Here is a 21,742-nt window from a genome sequence, read left to right as displayed (position 1 = left end):
TTTTCTTAATGCAAAGCGGCCTCAGAGGCTGCAATCTTGAGTGAGGAGTGACTGGTCAGAAGCTGTAAGAGGAGTACTTAACCTGCTGTGTGTTTTTCCTCTTGAATTTTCCACCCTCTCCTGTTGTTTTTCTCCCCCTGGGGCTGCCTTACGGTTGCTTTTTAAAACTGAGAAAAAGATTACACCCTTGGAGCCTTAATAGGACAGACCAGTTGCCAGCTTCAGAGAGCAGGAATAGACTGGATCTTGGTGGTGGCTGTTCTCTGTTTGAGATACTCCTTCCCACTGCAGATTCAGTCCAACCTTGATGAAATTTCATAAGAATGGTAAAGCCTGCTGGTTTGGGCTGACTGAGGCTCAGCGTGGGTTGAAGGAAATTAGGCTCAAGGTTAATCTGACCTCTGTGTGGGGCTAGGTGGGGGCATACTCTTGATTCTCTGAGCCATCAGGAGAGGCATGTAGGGGGGGTGGATGGATGGATGGATGGATGGACCTCTGAGCAGCTTTTGACACTATTGGTGTTCTGGAACCTCTCAGATAGAAGTCGGAAGGACTGTATTACAGTTGTTGTTCTACTCCTACTTGCAGAACCACTACCAGAAAGTAGCGCTAGGAGAACATTGCTCAGTTCCTTGGCTTTGGGGGCTGTGTGTGATATTTAATATCCATATGAAAATGTTGGGAACTCTCATCCTGGGACTCAGCTGTATTGGTAAATAAATATGTGTTATAGCACCGTGACACCAGATGGCGCTGTGGAGTTCCATCTTTCACCAACGTGATTTCCCCCTTTGAGGTTTGCAATGCGTTTTTCTGAAATGCCTTTTTTGATGTGTCTAGATCCAGCCCTGGGCTATGGAAGTACAGTGACATGTCTCTGGAATCAGGAGAAGCTGTGAAGGTGTTGGGCAGGTGTCTAGAGGTAGTGATGGATTGGATGGTAGCCAATAAATACTGAGTCTGACGGAAATGCTGTTGGTCGGTGGTTCCCATGTCTGGGAATTAGGTGCACCACTTCTTCTGGGAGGGACTGCCCTCCCGCTGAAGGAACAGGTTCATGGTCTGGATTCCAACTAGTCACAGGAGTCAAACGTGGCTAGGAGGGCTTTTGCCCAGCTTAAACTGGTTCACCAGCCATGGCCATTCCTATATTGGGATAGAGTGGTCTCCGTTGTCCATGCCCTGGTGACTTCCTCCCATACACTGCATGTGGGGCTGCCCTTGTAGATGGTCTGCAGGCTGCCGCTAGTGCGTGCTAGTAAGCACTGTTGCCTGATGGGACCCTCTGTCCGGAATGTACTGCGTTGGCTGACAAGGAGCTACTGGGCCAAATTCAGGGTGCTAGCACTAGCATATATTGGGACCCAGTACCTAAAAGCAGGCCTCCCCCAATATCAACCACCTCAAGCCTTCTTAGTGGTGCCTTCACTAAGGGCTGCCTGGTTTGTGTTGACCTGTAACAGGGCCTTCTGATAGTGGTTCCAAGTATGGGACCTTCAAAAGTGAGGTGTGTCTACCACCTTCACTATTGTCAGGAGAAATTTTTTAATGTTCCTGTTTACCTAGACATTGGTTACCAAAAGGTGCTGTTCCTGGCAAATCTGAAGTAACTGTTTTACTCACAATATGAAGCTATAGTGTTGTATGTATTTTTGCAACTGAAAATTAAAGATTATTTTTTTTATGTCCTTATAGTGTTTTTAAAACTCTCTTCAAAATGCCTTTAACTGTTTTCAGAATTTTTAACAAAGTTTGTTATTGCTGTGTCTGCTGCCCTGGGCTCCTTGGGGAAGAAGGGCAAGCTATAAATCGAAATAATCATGATCGTAATGTCTGGGAAGTTTGCCTGCCACCAGCTTCCTGTCACCAGGGCATGGAATGAAAAGTCACCCCTTTGCCTGGCCAGGGACTTTGCCTTGCCAGACAGGACAGACAAAGCTCTGCAGTCTTCCATCTCTTTCCCATCCCAGCAGGTCTCCTCTGCAACCCCGCAGCCTCCCTGTGCTGCGGAAAGACTCCTCAACCGGCAGTTTCCCTGAGTCGATATCTGCTCCTACCTACTGGGCTGCTCCAATTGTCATAGGAAGCCAGATGTCCCACTTTGGGAAACACCCTTCTGCAAATATAGAGATATGGGGCGGCGGGTGGGGTGGGGGAGGGAGAGGGTGAGTGGCACCAGCACAGGAATCTTCTGCATGCCCTATTTATTTCAAGCGCTGGAGGGCGGGGGAAGCTGCAGGAGAAACGTCCAGTCATTTCTGCTCCGAGCGCCTTCTCCAAGTGAATTCCAGCTCTGTTTTATGTGCTCAGCTTGCCAGAATTGTCTCAGGGATGCTGAGACATTATTCAGCATGATGCAGTGTTGCTTGTTCTGGACCCCCACCCCTGTTACCTGAATTGCCCTTGTTTATGAGACCAAGGTCACCCACGACAATATATTTTATTATGGAAAAACTGTCAAAGAAATGTTCAGAGATTTCTCGAACACTTGCTTATATATATTGGTCGTGATAACTATTTGCATAAAAACCCTTCAATTATCTACTGAGAAATCCAAATCTGATGTGAATGAGTCATGTAAATAAAATAAAGCACAACAGCAGTGCACTCTCTTGATTTCCCTACGCTAATCCGATTGGACAGTGTACTTTGGGATGGGGCATCTTTGGCAGGGAACAGTGTTGTCCCGGGGTTATTTCCATCTCTCCCCCAGCCCACGGACTTTAGGAAGAAAGGCAAGGCAACAAACACAGAGGCTCAAATGGGCAGAGATGAGAGGCCACAGTGAGTGGCTGTGGCCCTGGTGGCGGAGCAGCAATGCTTGCTTGAACCAGAACTTGCCACATCTCAGCTCCAGAACCTATTTCAAATGATAAGGCTCAGTAAAGTATTTCCACCTGTATTTCTTGCAGAGATTCTGTGGCCCTCCAGATGTTGCTGAACCACAGCTATCAGCCCAGCCAGCATGGCCAATGGCCACTGAGGATGGGAGTTGTAGTTCAGCAACATATAGAGGGCTACAGGTCAGGCACCCCAGTTTAATGGGTGCCTGCCAGGTAGAAATCCCATAGGTGAAGCTTTCCCCGTGAATCATTGATCACTGACCATCCTGGCTTAGGCTGATGGGAGTTGGAACTGAATAATAGCTAGATAGGCACATGTTCCTAATCTCTGGTATAGTGAGCAGAGTGCTGGACTAGGACTGGATTCAGTCCTCCCTCGGCTACAAAGCTCACTGGGTGACCATGTGCCAGGGACTTAAGTCTCAGCCTAACTTAAAGGTAAGGCAAAGGACCCTGGGATGGTTAAGTACAGTCAAAGGCGACTGTGGGTCATCCCACTATACAGGATTGTTTTGTTTTGTTTTGTTTTGCATTCACATAAACAATGCTCTTCTGTATTTATCACAGTATCAAATATTTCTCTCGCACATAAACACATAAAGTACAACAAAGTAAACAGAAGTCCCAATAGATCAGTTCATGCATAGAGTCCAAATATTTGCTAGTTTCTGTTCCACATATGTCTTTGCATGTTCATAAAATCCAAATGGGAGCTTACTACAGTTCCACAGAATCTTGACAAGGATTTCCAGAATAATTCCTTGTTTTGCCCTCCTTACTGCTATACAGGATTGTTGAGAGGATCAGAAGGCAGGAACCATGTTTGCCCGCTTGATCTCCATGGAGGAAAAGTTGGGATTTAAATTTAATAAATCAACGAATGTGCCCCCAACTTCACTCCCCTCCCCTTGCTTTGTTGAGGGCTGCCTCGGCTGAGCTGTCTCTGACACGGTGGCATCTTTCCTGGTCAGAGTCGTAGTGACATTCCAGCATGACAGCATCCAAGCTGTGCCTGTTTGGAAACTTGTGCTAGCTAGCCTTTTAATTCAGAAAAGCAATATTCTAGAGAATACCCCCCCCCCACTTTCGCATTCACACACCCTTGGGAGTCCTCCATCCACTGCTTGATTCTTGAGGTTTTTTTTCCCTTTGCATAATTATTTTTACAAGCTTCTGAGAAGGTGGCCAAGGAAATAGAGCTCATAGGAACAGATGAGCGGAATTTCCAGCTGGCTGCAGTTAATTATAGCAAGAGCTCCCTGGGAGTACAGGGGTTGTGGAACAGGAGGCCCCAGCAAGGAATGGAGGGCCAAGTGCCCTCACTGCCCTCATCTGAAGCCCATTTAGCCAACAGCCCTCCTAGGGACACCTTTACCCGCCTGCCTCAGAATCTAGGAGAGCCGTAAAGTGTGAAGTCAAATGTAAAGGCCTCGGCCCGGAAGAAAGATTCCAAAAGAAATCTGCATTGGGGCAATTTCATCATCATCATCAGATTTTATATGTCAACCAAATACAGGTTATAGTCAAAAACAAACAAACAAAAAACAGACAGGTATCAAAAAACATATTACAGCACCTATAATCAAAACATTATAATACACATCACAGATATACACACTGTCTTTCTTAGACCAGCCGAAATGCCACAAAACAATATTGCAAGCTGTACAGGACTCTACTGTCTGCAGATCTTGCAGCTCAGGCGAATGAGATTGGAAGAAGCGCTTACATTTACACCAGGTCAGATGAGGGGTAGCCCTCCACTTCCATCATCCCTGCCTAGTGGCCATTCTGACCGAGGCTGATCAAAGTTGTAGTTGAACAGCATCTGGCTACCAAGCAAGGTTGTTTGGTGCAGTAGAGGAGAGAAGGCATGGTGTATATTGTTGCTTTACTTACTTACTTACTTACTTACTTACTTACTTACTTACTTACTTCATATGTTTAAATACTGTTAAATACCAGTACTGTCTCTTAAGTGGTGTTACATTTGGGAAGATGATATTATCTTTAACAACTATCACTTTCTGTCTTGGTATTTGCCTGCTTCTTCCAGAATTTAAACCAGATAGGGGGTCACTTGGAGACTTTTTAATGACTGAATTGTTGTTGTTGTTGTTGTTGTTGTTGTTGTTGTTGTTGTTGATACAAGAATCAAAGCAGCCATGTTGGTCCATAAGAAAACTTTCAAGATCTATAGTGTGTTATGCCTTTTTTAGGACTGACTAAAATGTCACAAAATGCTGAGCATGCTTTTCAGATGATATGGCAAAAGCACTAGAAATCTGCAGCACTCTTCCTCTTTCCAAGGACACTATAAAGGGCTCTCCTGGAATTTCCTTTCAATGAGCATTGCTGGTGTTCTATAGCCTAAAAGAAATAGAACGAGGGTCCCTGGAGGCAATTCTTGCTCTCCACTTGCAATCATTCGTTTGGGTTTTTTTGCCTCCCACATAAGTCTCTTATATGTGTAATGTAGTGATGTACATGGGGTTGTATTCTTGAGGCTGCATATCCTCACATACGTATATTTTTCACCCTAAGTCATGCTCAGCCACGGGATCTGTAGTCTCAAAGCATATGTAATTTTGTGAGTCCCACTGAGGCATATTTTGCTGTAGATCATGTCATATTTGGGACTGGGCACTTCCAGACAACCTGTTTAATGAGCTTTTATCCTGATTTGTGTACAGGGAGATCAGGCAATGTTGGCTATTTAATGAATGTTCATTCTGATCTGTTTATGAGAAGGTTAAATGGTGCTGCATCAAAGCCAGTTTTAGCTCACACTTTCCAACAAGTTTCTCTATCACTTTCCAGATTGCAAAAAGTCCTGTGTTTGGGGGAGGGGGTTCACAGTCAGCTACAAGTGTACAACCTGCATTTGCCATTATGTGATTGAATCCCACCTGAAAACAGTCTGGAAGAGCCATGGGTTATAATAATCTAAAAATCAAACCTGACAAATGCAGCAATATTAACAGTTATTAAGAAAGACAGTTAATATAAATAACAGAGACCAAGAGAGTGTGTTGTATAAACAGCTCTCGGGGTTGGGGGGGGGGAATCTATGCTTGACAGAATAGGCTAAAAGTCAGGACTGCAAATCACTGGTGGTCCACCATCAATGATGGGCCATACCTGACTTGCTAGCTTGCTTCAGCCTTTTCTCAATCTAGCCCCGACCCCCTTTCAGCCTTTCCTTTGACTCTGTTTCAGGCTGCTCACCATGGTTACCAAATAACTGTGTGAGCATCTTTCATTGGAATACCTACTTGCAAATCTGCCATTTTAGATTTCAGTTGTAAGCAAAGGTGAGATTTTAAAAGCAGTGGTGAGATTTTCAGCCAAGTTTAAAGGCCCTTTCTTGTATATATTCAAGAAGAAATGGCAAATAATATTTTAACAGTGTGCAGTGTGTTAATATATACAGTAGATGCTGGGCAGATAAACAGGGAGATAGGTAGGCAGCAATGTTATTTGTACATTGTAGTCAAGAAGAGGGACATGTGTCTTTTGCATGCAGGGGGGTACCTGCCAAGGGTGCAGGCCCAGAGCGAGTGCAAAAAGCGCACCTCTCCAGAGTGGCAAGGAGTATGCTGTTTGCACACTTCCCAGGCTGCTCCTTGCCAAGGGCACAAGGGATGGGGGTGGGGTACCAATACAGCTCCTTGCCAAGGGGGCCTAGGTCTGCCTCTGTTTGCATGCATGCCTAGTGCATATGCCCATTTAATTGTTCCCATGCGTCGGTGTGTGCACAACTAGTGAGTTTCCAGAACTAGCAGCACTCCGAAGAAATAAACTATATGTTGTTCTTAAACCTGCAGGAGTACTTTAAAAGCTTAGTGAATGCACACCTTCTTATTCGCCAGGTGTAGCTGGTGTTCAGAGCAAGCTAAGCAAGCTAAAGTATATCTCCACATTTGGCCTGGCAGATGGTCACACCTGTCTGTGGTCTGAGAACAAAGGAAGCAACCACAGGGTGAACAGGGAGCTCACACAGATCCCAGCTCTGGCAACTTTTGCAGTCCGGAAGGTGCTGTGGGGATATTGGCTGACCATCTTTATTACTTACTAATGATCATTTTTCATCAGTGAAAGCGAACTGCAGGAGATGCGTTCCTGATAACTAAGAATCTCTCTCCAGTTTTTGGAATGTAACACCCATTGGAGTTTGTCTCTTTAGCCCTTGAGCTAGGCAGCAGGGATGGCAGAAAAATGTGGAGCCAATGTGCAGTTTGGCTCAGAGAGACAAATAGTGAGCTGGAAGGCTGCACCAGGGGATTCAATTCTAGGCCATTCTCTGGGAATCTGAGGTGGTGTTAGTCATTGCCAGCTGCAGCAGTGCTGCTTTGCTCCATGGCAGAGTGCCATTCAAACATTTAACATCCTTCTTATCCTCCACCCCACCCATAATCTAAATTGGTAGACTTCTGGAAAAAAGTTTCTCTGCCTCTTTCAGTTGACTGTGTTAACTAAACCTGAGGATAAATGAGGGCGAGACATGAGTGAACCCTGCCAAATTGCTCACAGGCCTTCCCAGGGCATTATGCCCTTCCAACTACCCCTTTACCAGTTTAGGGGTTGCAATGTCTTTCACTAAAACCATTCCTTACAGCAGAGTGGTTTAGCAATCATACGATAATAATTAAAAGAAATACTCACATGATGCCCATGAATGCAATTTAGTGCTGTCCAATTTAAGCTATTGCATTGAAGAAGCTATTGCAGTTTGAATAAGAACAGGAGTTAACTGGAATCCTTAAATAAACCTGGTGTTGTTACTGTAAGAATGTGGTGCTTCTCCTCGCTGCAGAGGTTGCTGAACTATATCTCTCATCAGCTTGGCCAGTCTGTCAAGGATGATGGGAGCTGAAGTCCAAGGACAGCTAGAAAGCACCATGTTTACTTTCTCTCCTGTGAGTTGTGGAAGAAGCATCCCTTAAAGTGTTAATGGCCTGTTAATGGCTCTGCTAGTGGTATGGACAGTTGCCTAAGGGAGATGGATGTGCCATCCCTGTGGTGTGGAAGGAGAAGGCATGGAAACCGAGCTAAGTCCCCGTTCTGGAAACAGCTGCCTCATGATAGTTGAAGGATATACGGTACCTGCATCTGGACTTTTGTCACTTCAGACTGCAGGTTCTCACAATGGAGGGCTTTTTCATACAAATATATCCCCTTCTCCCTGACAGGCTAGTCAGAGGAGCCTTCCCAACATGTGAGTTGTGGCGCTTTAGCAAGAAAAAACATTAAGGGGGGGGGACATGCCTTGTGGGGAGCGACTTCTCGCCCTCGCTCCTCCTCTCTCAAATATCATGCAGATTGCATTCAGAACTGGGGCTTCTGAGCTACAGTGACCCAAAACCGTTTGTTTCTAGAGACTCAGAACCTGTTGCTCTCTGAGGGACTGGGCCCAGCACTTCCAGGCTGCAGCTCTGTGGATAGTCTCCTTAGCCCAGCCAAAGGAGCAGGAACTGGAAGGGGCAACAAGAAAGCAAGGAGGGACCAAGGAGAAAAAAGGAAAGATGCAAGAGCGGGGGCAGGGGGGAGGAAGAGGGAGTGCAGAGGAAGTAGGGGGAATACAGGATTCAATACAGGATATAGCATTTTACATTGAAATAAGGGACAACTCTGTCTTATACAGGTTGGGTGCCAACCCTAATTAAGGACCCACACTCTCACCTCAGGACTTCAGAAACAGGGCCAAGGCTGAGTGGTCACTCACACCTTGATGTGGATAGAAATCAGGCAGAAAGCAGTATAATGGATATATTTAGCCAAGATTGCCAAATTTAATTTTGAAAAGCCCCCAGCAGAAGCAGTGAATTCTGAGCCAGTGTGGAGTAGCGTATGGTAGTGAGTCAGCTCTGAGGCCCTGATTCACACATGTCCGCTCTGCCATAAAGCTTGCTGGGTCCACCTAAGCAGTCCCGACCTCTCCGATTCATCTGCTTCGCAGGGTTGTTGTCTGGCTATAAAGGGGGAGGGGAGGCCATGGGAGCCACCATCAATGCTGCCGGATATAAATAGGATAGCCAGTTGACCAGAAGGGGGTGAGGGAGAGAACAGCCTGGCCAATTCTTATGCCATTAAGAGCCTGGGAAGCTGCCTTAGACTAAGGGCTTTTCCACTTTTTGTCCCACTGTTTTCCCTGGGGAAACTGCTCTTTAGCACTCAGATGGAGCAAACAGCAACAGAGGTGTATTGGGCTCCCTTGTGCCCTTGGCAAGGAGGTGTATCGGTGCCTCCAAAGCCGGGAGAGACCATGAACCAGAAACTCAAAAAGTTTGCTTTTCGTCACTTCCATTGGGGTCAGGTCTGCTCTGCTCCTCCTCCTCCATTGGTCCATCTGTCTGCCTCCCTCCCTCCCTTTTCCCTCCTCCTGCAGCTATTATAGCACCACTTCCTGACAGGGGAGGGGGCCCCACAGGGCTGCTGTGACAGCCCACACCAGTGACTGGATTCCTCCACTGAGGTGCCCAGAAGAGCAGGCCACACAATATTTATTTATCTAGAACATTTTGGGACTGCTCTTTGGCCATAAGGCTCCTCAAGGTGATGCACAAAGCAGACATTGATTGGTATCAAATCAATTCTAATTGCAAAAGATTCATTTGCACGCACACCTGTGCATCAATACACACCTGTGCAGATACCTACATACCTTTTGTTCTATAGAAAAAACCTGCAGGCTGCAACCTAGCAAGAGCCACAGCTGAGTGGCAAGGCATATCAGGTTGCATGCAAAAGGTCACAGGATTGACCCCCAGCAACATCCCCATTTATTTGCATGTTGCTTTCCCATTGTATACCATGATTAAGGTGGTTTACAACAAGGGGAGGGGGATTACATGATTCACAATTACAAAATATAGCAACATTTAAATATTCAAATAATATGTTAATGAAAACATCTCATTGAGAATCATATAATAAAAATATAATATAATATAATAAAATCAAACAAATCTCTCATCATTCATAGTAAACCTTAACAATACAAAAACGTAATTCAAATAACAGCAAAAATAACACCCCAACAAAAGCTTCTCAATACCCCTTTGCCCAATATTCTCTGAGACATTTTGGCACATGAGGCAAACGACAAAATGCCTCTGCTCAGCCTGCTAGAGAAGAAGTGGGGAGTGAAGGTCTACATCAGGAACAAGAGGGGAAATAAAGATCTGCATTGGAATCTGCTGCCCCTGTGGATCCTGTCGCCTGAGGCAGTTGCCTCACCTTGTCTCATGGGTGGGCCGGCCCTGCATCCTGAGCAGCATCTCTCCCCCCCCCCCCCTTCTCACTGAAACCCCAGAGCAACCTTTGCCAACCAGACTACCCTAGAGAGCCCCGTGTGAATCCCTATAGAACAATTCACCTGAATATGGGGTTGGGAAAATTTGAATGCTTAAAATAGTTGTTTTAATGGTTTTTATTGGTAATTTCATTGTTTGTTTTTCTTGTTATAAAGTTCTTTGAGGGTTAGGGTTTTTTGTTTTTTTTAACAGACAAGTGGTATATAAATTTTATGAAATAAAATAAATAATATTTCACTAGTCTCATGTTCAAGCCATTTCTAATCCTTTGCTGCTAACACAAATAATCTCAAATTTGCTTGTTTGCTCCTTAAATTATGTTGACCAAAACAGATGCGATAGTCCAGCTAAGCCCTAAATGGTGCTCCTTGTAGCTTACATATGATATTCCACAGCAGCTCCTAAGCCAAGATAACTGTCGCTCATTTTGTTTTTATTTCTCATATGTAATGGTTTGAATGTGCTCAATTTAATTTTATTGCTTCCAGCCTGGTACTCAAATAAAGCAAAATCATTTTAGATTTAAAATCACATCCTCTGCAGTCGTTGCAACTAGCAACATTTATATGTTTTAATTATCTGAAAGATCAGATGAGTTTCCTTCACTCAAGTCATTACGAAATGGTGCCCATTCTAGTGGAATGCTGCCTGTTACCTCCTCTCAGCAAGTTGCAGAGATTATTGATCTATTGGTTCCAAGGAAAGAGATGAGGAAAGAGATTTGTTTTGCTGGACAAACTTCTTTTGGTGTATGTGTGTGAAAGTTGGTCCAATAAAAGGTATCAGGTTACCCGTTCTGTGTCTCTGCAGTTTGACACTGAGCCCTGACGCATTCACTTTATGGATGTGCCTTCTATTCTGCCTTGCTGCTGCTGCTGCTAGTAATAATAATAATAATAATAATAATAATAATAATAATAATAATAATAATAGGAACAAATGATTGCCACTAGTAAAACTTTAAATAGTTTGCTATTATTTCATAGCACATATATGTCACATCATTTTTCAAAGTGAAAACAACAGTTTCAAAGATGGCTAAATGCTTCTTCACACAGTGCTTAATTTGTCCTGAGGAACTCAGGCCCACATGGCATTGTGATGGCTTTTAAGTAGATTTGGTAAACAAATTGAAGATAGGTTTATGAAAGGTATTCAGAGATAGTAGGCCTCTGAATACCAGGGAGCAGAGACTAATAGCAGGGAAGGGGTCCAATTTGAGAACCTTGCCTTGCTTGAGAGCCGGCCTGTCATCTCTGTGTAGTCCCTGTCAATAGACAACAGGGTTAACTAGGCCACTGGTCTGACTACGTATGGCCATTTTCACGAGTTTAAGAATGACCCTTGGTGACGGCAAAGAGTTTTCTCTTAAGCAGAAAAGCAGAAGCTCATGTGAAACAGAAATCTAGGCTGGATATTCTAGCTCCAGACGTGGTTAGGAAATAGCAGCCTCTTTGTGTCCAGGGATAAGGGAGAATTTTAAGTGAACTGAGCCATTTGCACACGGTGGACTGGAACATATTTGCCTTTCACATTTTGCACTTCTCTGAATTTTGTGATATACAATTCCCATCTCAAATAATGGATCAAAATGCATTAAAAAGATACAAAATTTAGCATAAAACACATTTGGAAATTCAAATATTGACATGAATTACACATTTGAATACCTGTTTTGTGGTAAAAATTAAAATAATAATAATAATAATAATAATAATAATAATAATAATAATAATAATAATAATTTTTTATACCCCAGCCAAGACTGGGCTCGGGGCAGCTAATGGTAAACATGTACTGAAACTGGAATTAAAAAAAAACTGCACAGGTTTAATACCAACAACAATCCACTACCCAGAATGACAGAGCAGATAAAATATTAATAATAAGAGCACTTATTGCCTTTAAGACTGTTGGATAGGAGTGGGGATTCTGTGGCCTTCGGGATGCTGCTGGACTCAAACTCCCATCAGCCTCAGCCAGTGGGGATTATGGGAATTGTAGTCCTGCAACATCTGGAGAGCCAAAGGTTCCCCATCCTTGCTGTGCAGAATATTTCCTTCCTTCTGCCGTAATCCTGTCTTTTTAAAGCCTTGGTATACAGCTACATCTTAAGTTAGGACAAACAAAGGCAGAGTCAGCAACAACTGTACCTCAGTGCGTGACATAAACAGGGCATCAGCACAGAGAAGGCCCCTTCCCTCACCACAGTATAAAGATCTTAAACAGGGGAAGTCTAGTTCTGGGAGGGGCGCTCCTTTCGCTACCCAGGTCCCGAGTCATTCAGGGCTTTATAAGTCATCACTAACACCTTGAATTTGGCCTAGAAGTGTATAGGTAACCAATACAAGTATTCCAGAATGATTCCAGAATGCTCTGTCCCATGAGACTAGGGCCCTTCAGGATTTAACCTCCTTCCCCCAGGCCTGTAAGACAGAGCTATTCCGCCTGGCCTTTAATTTGAATTCAGCCTGATCTTTTATTTCCCTTCTCTTCCCTCCCCTTTTATGAAGATCACCCGCTCTGTTATTCATGTTTTATACTGTATTTTATGGTGATTTTACAATTAAGTGTTTTTGAACCAGGAAGGGCAGGGTATAAATATATTATTATTATTATTATTATTATTATTATTATTATTATTATTATTATTACTACTACTGCTGCTGCTGCTGCTGCTGCTGCTGCTGCACCTGTTGAAATTTCAAGGCCATTTTCAAGGGCAGCCCCACAAAGAGCAAGTAATGTGGGAGCAGGTGTGTGCATAAATTGCCAGAGCATGAGTTAGCTCTGTATTCAAGTTACACATGTCCAGGAATTCAGGATTTCCTGGTACTAGTGCAGCAGCAAAAATTTAGTTGTTTGTAAATGGATGCTAAAAATTCAGAATTATTCAGGTGTGGCTGTTTTCAAGAGGATGCTTTGTGAATATTATATGATGGGACTGAATCCAGAAGCAGCTGGGCACTCAACGAACAGAAGTGAGAGAGCATCTCTATGTACTGTACCTTTAGGGGGCACTTTAGGATTTAATGTTTGTCCTTGTAACAGATTCAGGCATGAGCTGCAGGCCTTAAAAGTCCACATTCCCTGTATCCCTCATTGCTCCCAGCTGCCTACTGCACATTCTTTATTTAGCTCAGCCTTGTAAATAGGTTTGCAAAAAGTTACTAGTCCATTCATACCTTCAGTTGATACTGATTTATTTTATTTTAGGCACTTATGGCCCAGCCTTCATTAGGGACTGAAAGATAGCCACAAAAGCGGGGAAGCTCTCCTCAATTCTCTTCCTAGTTACATAAGTTTCCCTACTTTAGGAACAGGGAACATGGAATGCTAGTGTTGTTTATTCATTCACCACATTTTTATCTGTTCCTCCAAGGAGTTCGGGGCAGCTGGATCGCGATTTTCTCCATTTTATTCCCTACTGTTTGGCAGAGTTCAGCAGCTGCCTTAGGCAGCAGAGTCTGGTTGCCATGAAAAACTAGCCAATGTTACTTTTTCATTTATTGCTCTATCTTTACTCCCATGGAATGAATGGCGCTTATGGGACTTTCTGCCATGAGTGCCAAAATAACTTGGCCAGTCTGGGATCCTATACACCTGGACTTGGGGAGTGGGTACTGTTTGCTGTTCTGCCCCAGGTAGAAAAATGTGTTGGGCTGGCTCTGATGCTCTTAACAATCCTTCAGGGCAGGGTAGATGGAGAGGATAATGACTGATCCAAAGTCACTGAGTGAGATTCCTGGTTAAGATTTGGAAACAATTTCCCCCAGTACTAAATTCAGCACCCTGTTCTCTAAACCACCTTGGCAGGCTACCATCTGGAATATTGTTCCTCATCAGTTGTTTAGGCTTTTAAAAAGGTGTCTTTGAAATCCATTATCAATGGTAGTTGAGCCCATATAAGATCAATAAAATATGCTAGAAATTGCTACATAGCTTTTGAGGTTGTAATGAAGGAAAAGACTGTTTCATTAGTATTTGTTTGCAGTATTAAAGATGTATTATTGAAAGAATTTCTTAGGTATTATTACAGAAATGTCCAGCTATTTAATCCCTTTATATCTATTGGTAGTATTTTGGGAGTTCAGCAGCTGAAATGTGTATCACCCACTCTCAGAAAAGAAATATGCACCTTATAATATAATTGGGTTCTTAAAAAACCTGAGCAATAACAAATAGAAAGCAATTAACAAAATGATGTACGTGTAATGGTAAGGTAGATGACTTTATGCTAAATTCATTAAAAACTGATCACTGTGTATGCTTTTCGTTGGGATGGTAAATCTGTGGTCCTCCAGATGTTGTTGGACTCCAACTCCCATCATCCCTAGCCAGCATGACCAATGGTCAGGGATTATGGGAATTGTAGTCCAGTGCAGGTCTAAAGGCTCCCAATTTAAGCATCTTTTGATACCTGGTTGAGTAGTTACTGAGCCTTGGCTCATTACTAGGGTATGAGGAGATCTGCATACATGCCAATGAGCAATTGCTGTTTTTCTATCTCTGGCAGAAACTGCAACACTAGGGGAGAAGCCTTGTATGGTTTCTTAGCAACGGCAGGATGCACTCCCACCCATTTGGGGCTGATCTGGAAGTGGTTAAGGAGCATGTCATCCAGTTACTAGGCAGCTGCAAAGGACTTTGTTTAAAGATTCGAATTCCCATTCAGTCAACTCCGCCAACCAGAAGCAAGAGAAGGGAGGAGATCCAAGTGCAAGCATGACCAGGGCTGTGTGTGCTAAAATAAGCAAAATTCTGCATCCAGGTAACCCCAGTTCTGTGCCAAGAAAAGCTGATATCTGCAATCTGTGTAAATTAAGCACCTTTACATGGTTTCTTTCATTTTGTGTCATTGGTATATCTACTTCTGGAAGAGACGGGGAAGAGTGATAGCAACCTGTGTGGTGGGACAGCACTACAGAACAGCCATCCCATCACCAGCATCGGCGCAGCTTCGCTGAACGGGGCTCTGGTGGAGCAGCATTGTGGTGAGGTCTGGGCTGTGCAGATGCACCGGCAGAGCCAAACCAGCACCCCTGTCAGTGCACCCACGCAGCTGCGACCTCACCACCACCCCGCCCCAGCCCTGCCCATGTGAACTGCGACAATGCTGGTGGCAGGAGAGTTGCCCCTCCCCACCACACTGGCTGCTACTGGGAAGGAACAAAGAGATATGCAAAGGAGACTGAAGCGCCACCCACTGACCACTAAAGAGCTCTATCAGCCGCTCCAATTGGTATCCAATAGCCAGCTCTGCACAGATCCTCTCATTACGCAGAATAGCAGTGTTCCTACAGCCCTGGCCATGGCTTTGGAATCTGTCCCCTGAATTAGGCCTCCTTCAGACACTCATCCAGTCATGCAGGCAAGCCATGCGACTGGCCTTGCCCAAGTGGTTCCTGGAGTTTGCACACATAGCACACCTGTGGGGGGGCACACCTTAACAAATGAGCTCCCACATGCCTGGTTGAGTATGTGAAGACAGCTCAGTTTCCACAATTTTTGGGGAAATAGGAAGGGATTAGGTTTACCCCAGCTTACGTATTGGATCAAAGTAATTGCTATATATTTTTGTAAATTTGAGTGTTTGGGCATACCATGTAGGGGTTTTCAATTCCCCCCACCTTGAACAGTGGTAATTCCCTCCTGTCCAATGTCACAAGCTGCTTTTGCAATTCCCTCCGGTTTTTAAGCAGTTTGCTTTGTGGCATTCTGCTGATGGCAATGCTTGTTCAACAATCCCAAGCCCAAAGCCCTGTTGAGTGTGCATAACACAACACCCAGTTACTTAACTCTTGGCTGATGATTACAATTACAAGAGCAGAGATAAGGTTGATTCTAGTGGGGACGGGGGGAGGGTCAGGTGGATGGGAACGTGTCTCTTCTGGGAAAACACACACACCTGAATCACTTGGCACAAGACATTCAGCAACATGCTTCCCTCAAACACAATTCATTTTAGGAAGGATTGGTTTGTCTTATGATCTTCAGAGCATTTTATAATTTTGCATGGTTACAGTGCCATTGTTGACTCCTCATCTCCTACAAAAGGGAACGTCTCCATGCATCAGATCTTGCAGAACAGAAATTAACACATGCAGAGCATTCTAACAGATTATAGCTGAGTTCAGGGGGTTCTCCTTGCTAAAATGAGACAAGATTATGAAATGAGACAAGGTCATGAAAACAGGGCTAGGCAGTAATGGTAGAACCAGTGGAGATGCCAGGTTTATGAACAGTGACAGATGAGATACAGTTTATAGAGTCAGTTTATAGAGTCAGCAGATTCAGACTGTATCTTACAGAAGAGAAATAGCATGTTTGGTCCTATCTTGGGACGGGGATGGGAACTCCCTGCACATACAAAAACTGAAGTGATTAAAGTGTTTAAGACAAAGAAAGATAGATCTTTGCTGTAGATCTGGGTTCTCAAAACTTTTTCAAAGAGAACTTTCTTAAAGCAGAGGTTAACCAATGTATTAACAGGCAAGCAGTATATGTCCAAAACACCCCATATTTCAGAGGAATTTCAGGAGGAGATGAGCTGCGATTTCACTACTTGTCTGTGACATGTTACTATATTTACATAAGTAATAGTCACACAGAAGTTCCATTGTGGGAATACTAGTACAGTCATCATAAAAGATTGTCTAAATTCCTCCGCATCAGCACCAAGCACAGCTTTGGGCTGAGGAGCCTGCTTCAGGACCCTGGACAGCTCTCCATCCTTTCCAACAGCTTATTGCGCCATACTCATTCAGGATCTTGGAGGTGAAGTAAATAAAGTAAAATATATTAATAAATGCAGATTTATTTTATTTTGCTATCACATCCTGCGAGCAGCATTGGATTGGGAGGCCCCGGACAGTGTGCATCTTGTTCATAGCCTTAGACACTGGTGGGTACATTGATTGTTTGGTATCTCAAAGCTTTAATTTAGGAGTGTCAGTTACCCAGCTGTTAAAATATGCATTCATACATCCATTCAGCAAGCATTCATGCAGTATATTCCTTAATCAATATGTAACAATTAAAGTTTAATATTGTGCTTAACTTCTTCAAGCATGGGGGGGGGGGGGCGGACTGGACACGTCCCCTTGTTACTCAGCCCCAGGCAGCACTTATGCAAACCTACAGACTCCCCATGAGGCTTGCTGTCTGAGCTGGGGACAAAGTCGTGTCCTGGACCCCAGCAGTTGTTCCCCATCCTGCTGTAAACACTATGTAAAGGAATCCTCCCTCAGAATCAGGAATAAGCATGTAGTCCCCAACTGTTTATGGGGAAAGAACACTCTCTGGGACCAGTTTGGTTTACATTTGAGGTCTAATGAGGGCAAGTTCACACATTCAATGGATTTCCATTGAATTGAGTGATAATTTCATTGGAGCACATCACTTCAGCTACAGGTGCGTGTTCATGTTTATGCGTGCCCTCAAAAAACACTCTGCATGCAGAGAAATAGCGTATCAAGGAAAAGGTTTTAGAACAAAGAGTTTTGTAATATTTTTAGAAGTAATCGTATTATTTAATACTGTAAAGACCAACTTTTTCTGGCAGAAACCTTATAGGCTACAGTTAGTTTGTCAGATGCATGAAGTGAATGAAGTGAATCTCAAGTGAATGGGTTTATCATGAATGGAAAGAGAAGGAGAAAATGTTTGTGTGTGTGTTTTACCAGGCAGAGCAAGAGATAGCAGGCAAGTGTGTTACAGTCTCTGAAGGAGCATCTCCACCCCCATCGTTCTGCCCGAACACTGAGGTCCAGCACCGAGGGCCTTCTGGTGGTTCCCTCATTGCGAGAAGCAAAGCTACAGGGAACCAGGCAGAGGGCCTTCTCGGTAGTGGCGCCTTCCCTGTGGAACGCCCTCCCACCAGATGTCAAAGAGAACAACAACTACCAGACTTTTAGAAGACATCTGAAGGCAGCCCTGTTTAGGGAAGCTTTTAATGTTTGATGTATTACAGTATTTTAATATTTTTTGGGAAGCCGCCCAGAGTGGCTGGGGAAGTCCAGCCAGATAGGCGGGTATAAATAAATTATTATTATTATTATTATTATTATTATTATTATTATTATTATTATATCACAGAATTGACTCAAATGAATATAAGTTGTTATGAACATGGATGTGACCTACTGTCAACTACTGACCACTGGTGATGAATTGACCTAGCAAGATCAGTGCATGAGAGAGAGAGAAAGTATCTCAGGTGTATTACAGGAAATGGGAGAAAATATTAAAGATGGCCATTCCTTTTATAAAGTAGTAGCTTTTGTTTATTAAACTGTTATTTGTATATTTACTTATCACATTTTTATCCCACCTTTCCTCCAAGGTGCTCAAAGTGGCCTGCATGGTCCCCTTCCTCCCCGTTTTATTCTCACAACAATTCTGTGATGTACTTCAGGCTGAGAGACTGTGACTGGTCCAATGAGCTTCATGGTCATGGGGAGATTCGAACCCAGGACTCTACACCTTGGGATGTAGAGGGCCATACTGGAAACAAACAAACAAACAAACAAACAAACAAACAAGGGATTAATAAATGAAAGGGGCTGCGGGGGTGGGGGAGAGAAACATCCAGGTTATGTTTGTGCAGATGTATGTATGTGGCAAGGTTGTCTTTTTAATTTTCTGCTAACCACCCATGTTGCCTTTCTGACAGGTTCTCTTTCTGCAGTGGGGAGACCTGTGGCGCCACACTCTGACAAGGACTTCTCCTCTGCCTCTTCCATGGCTTGGTCCCCTGGCTGGCCTCTATAACACTTTGTGGCCCCTCCATCTGGGGCTCTGTAGGATGAACAGAGGACACCACTGTGACTGAGCAGGTAAGCAGGGAAGCTGAGCAGGTTACTATGCAGGCCATGGGGGGGGATCAAAGTTATTTCCTGGAATTACTTCCTTTCCTTCCAATGAACGGCTTTTCCTGTTCCATCCCCACAGGTTTCTCCTTCTGTCTACCAGGCTGACCTAGCCCAAGGCAACTCTTCACCTCCTGTCCCCTTTCCCCACACCTTTGCCCAGCATAGCTCAGCTCAGCTGCAGCTTCACCTCCACCATGGGAGACATGGCCAACAGCTCCGTGGATTTCTACCCCAAAAGCCAACAGCGAGAGTTGAACCATGCGGGCGGCTTTGGCTGCACCCTGGCGGAGTTGCGCTCCCTCATGGAGCTGCGTGGCGCCGAGGCGATCCAGAAAGTCCAGGAGACCTACACCGATGTCCATGGGCTCTGCAGGAGACTCAAGACCTCCCCCACTGAAGGTACCAGGCTTTGGGTAGGGCTGGGTGGGCAGAATAGGCAGGCAGTCCCCACAGTCTCCCATGCTTAAGAACAGAAGGAGAGAGTCTGCTGGCTCAGGGAATCGAATCCAGGATCCTGTTCTCAGTGGCCAACCAGATTCGTGTGGGGATCTGGCAAGCAGGACCCAAGGACAAGAGCCCTCACCCTTTCTGTGGTTTCCAGGAACTGGTATTCAGAAGCATTACTGTTGTTGTTGTTGTTTAGTCATTTAGTCGTGTCCGACTCTTTGTGACCCCCTGGACCAGAGCACACCAGGCACTCCTGTCTTCCACTGCCTCCCGCAGTTTGGTCAAAGCTTTGGTAGCTTTGAGAACACTGTCCCACCATCTCGTCCTCTGTCGTCCCCTTCTCCTTGTGCCCTCCATCTTTCCCAACATCAGGGTCTTTTCCAGGGAGTCTTCTCTTCTCATGAGGTGGCCAAAGTCTTGGAGCCTCAGCTTCAGGATCTGTCCTTCCAGTGAACACTCAGGGCTGATTTCCTTCAGAATGGATAGGTTTGATCTTCTTGCAGTCCATGGGACTCTCAAGAGTCTCCTTCGGCACCATAATTCAAAAGCATTAATTCTTCGGTGATCAGCCTTCTTTATGGTCCAGCTCTCACTTCCATACATCACTACTGGGAAAACCATGGCTTTAACTATACGGACCTTTGTCAGCAAGGTGATGTCTCTGCTTCTTCTTTTTTACTACCTCTGACATTTATGACATGTGTTCACACAACCCTTACACACCAGTCCAAAGCCGCAGCTACAGTGAGAGCTTGAAAACTTCTAGCCCGATTTGGAATGTTTCAGCAGGCCACTTCCTTGAATTTTGGGCTTTGTAGTTTTGTTTTATTTATTGCTTTTAGCCCTTTTATTTAGGCTGCACACACCCCATGCCTTTAAAGTGCATGATTTCTCCCAATCCTGGGAACTGTAGTTTGTGAAGGGTGATGGGGGTTTGTAGGGATAAACTACAGTTGTTGGACTACCCACATTTAGCTTTCTTTGCTTTGTGACTCATGCAGTTTAAACTTAAACCCCAGAACGCAAAGTGTCTGTTCTCTTACTTGTTAAGAAACCTGTATCTCACCACCCGAATTGCACCCAATCTGTAGAGCTGGGGACACAACCTCAGAGCCTCCAGATTGTCCTGTTCTGTGAGAACAGGACCCAGGAGCACTGGCTCTTAAACTTGCCAATTTTTGAGGCTGCCAGCTTTTTAACATGCTCCTTCTTCTGACCCTTTAGTGGCAGCTCTGCGACAAACAAGCAAGTGATGATATTTGCCTCCAGTGTCTTTTTAAAACTCCACTTGCTGCTTTCTCATTATCATACTTTCATTAGAGGAATGGAATGGTCCAGTCTGTCCCATCTCAACCTAATTTTACATGTTTTGAAATGTGTTAAATGTGCTTTTATTTTATTTTTGATCCTTTTGTGTTTGCCACTCTGGGCTCCTTTGGGTGGAAGAGAAGGATATAAATTTAGTTAATTTATTAATAACAACGGTGTTGTTGTTGTTGTTGATAATACTTTTATTATCACCAGCAAATCTTATTTTTATCCCAGAATTAATAGGGGCCAATGATCCTGGCTCCTAGAGCGCCATAGTCTAAAGGTGGGGAACGTTGGATGTTGTTGGAATGCAACTTCCTGTCCCCCTGGCATTGGTCCCTGCTGGCTGGGGCTGGTGGGACTTGGAATCCCCAAAACAGGCAGGATTAAACTATGCTATGTGCATGGAATGAGGTCCACTTGCACCTTGGAGTGCAAAAAGCCTGCATGGCATGGGGGAAGTGGATTGAGAGAAGTTTTTTCTCCATCTCTCACAGTACTTGATCCGCGGGTCACCCAATGAAGCTGAACTATGAGAAATTTAGAGCAGGCAAAGAGGACTTCTGCACCATAATTAAAACAACGAAATGTTCTGAGATGTGGAATGAAATTAGACAGATACTTGGAAGACAAGGCCCTCTATGGTTCTTTGCCATGATGGCTTCATATTACCGCAGGGGCAGTCTGCCTCATGAATACCAGCAGCAGGAAAAGGCTATTGGCCTCATGTGTCTGAGCTTCCCATAGACATGCAGTTGGCTCCTTTGGTCTGATCCCTCTTCTTATGAGGCTGAGATGCAGCTACTTCTCAGTTGTGGAACAAGACCAGCTGTTTATTACAGTTCATTTTAGTCTTAGAGTGACAGGCATATCTTCATGGCAATTTCTAGGTTTAAGTATAGTGAATCACTTTGGCATGATTATTACTATTATTATTGTTATTTATAATCTA

General features: G+C 44.3%; 1 protein-coding gene across 8 annotated transcripts in view; it reads left to right on the top strand.

The window, feature by feature from the left end:
• ATP2B3 (ATPase plasma membrane Ca2+ transporting 3) overlaps positions 1–21,742 on the top strand; it is a 118,482-nt gene that overhangs the window by 27,937 nt on the left and 68,803 nt on the right. For 7 of the 8 annotated variants that reach the window (XM_028711455.2, XM_028711449.2, XM_028711448.2 and 4 more), the window contains exons 2-3: positions 18,834–18,996; positions 19,112–19,431. In XM_028711455.2, the coding sequence (XP_028567288.2) occupies positions 19,227–19,431 (205 nt within the window). In that variant the 5' untranslated portion in view covers positions 18,834–18,996; positions 19,112–19,226. Of the gene's footprint in view, positions 1–14,675; positions 14,931–18,833; positions 18,997–19,111; positions 19,432–21,742 lie in introns of all 8 variants that reach the window. The other variant, XM_028711447.2, reaches the window with a different exon arrangement.

This window comes from Podarcis muralis, chromosome 17 (genome assembly GCF_964188315.1).
Source record: "Podarcis muralis chromosome 17, rPodMur119.hap1.1, whole genome shotgun sequence".
Lineage (NCBI taxonomy): Eukaryota > Metazoa > Chordata > Lepidosauria > Squamata > Lacertidae > Podarcis > Podarcis muralis.
Note: the sequence above shows the minus strand (reverse complement) of the source record. Positions and strands in the feature narration are given on the sequence as shown.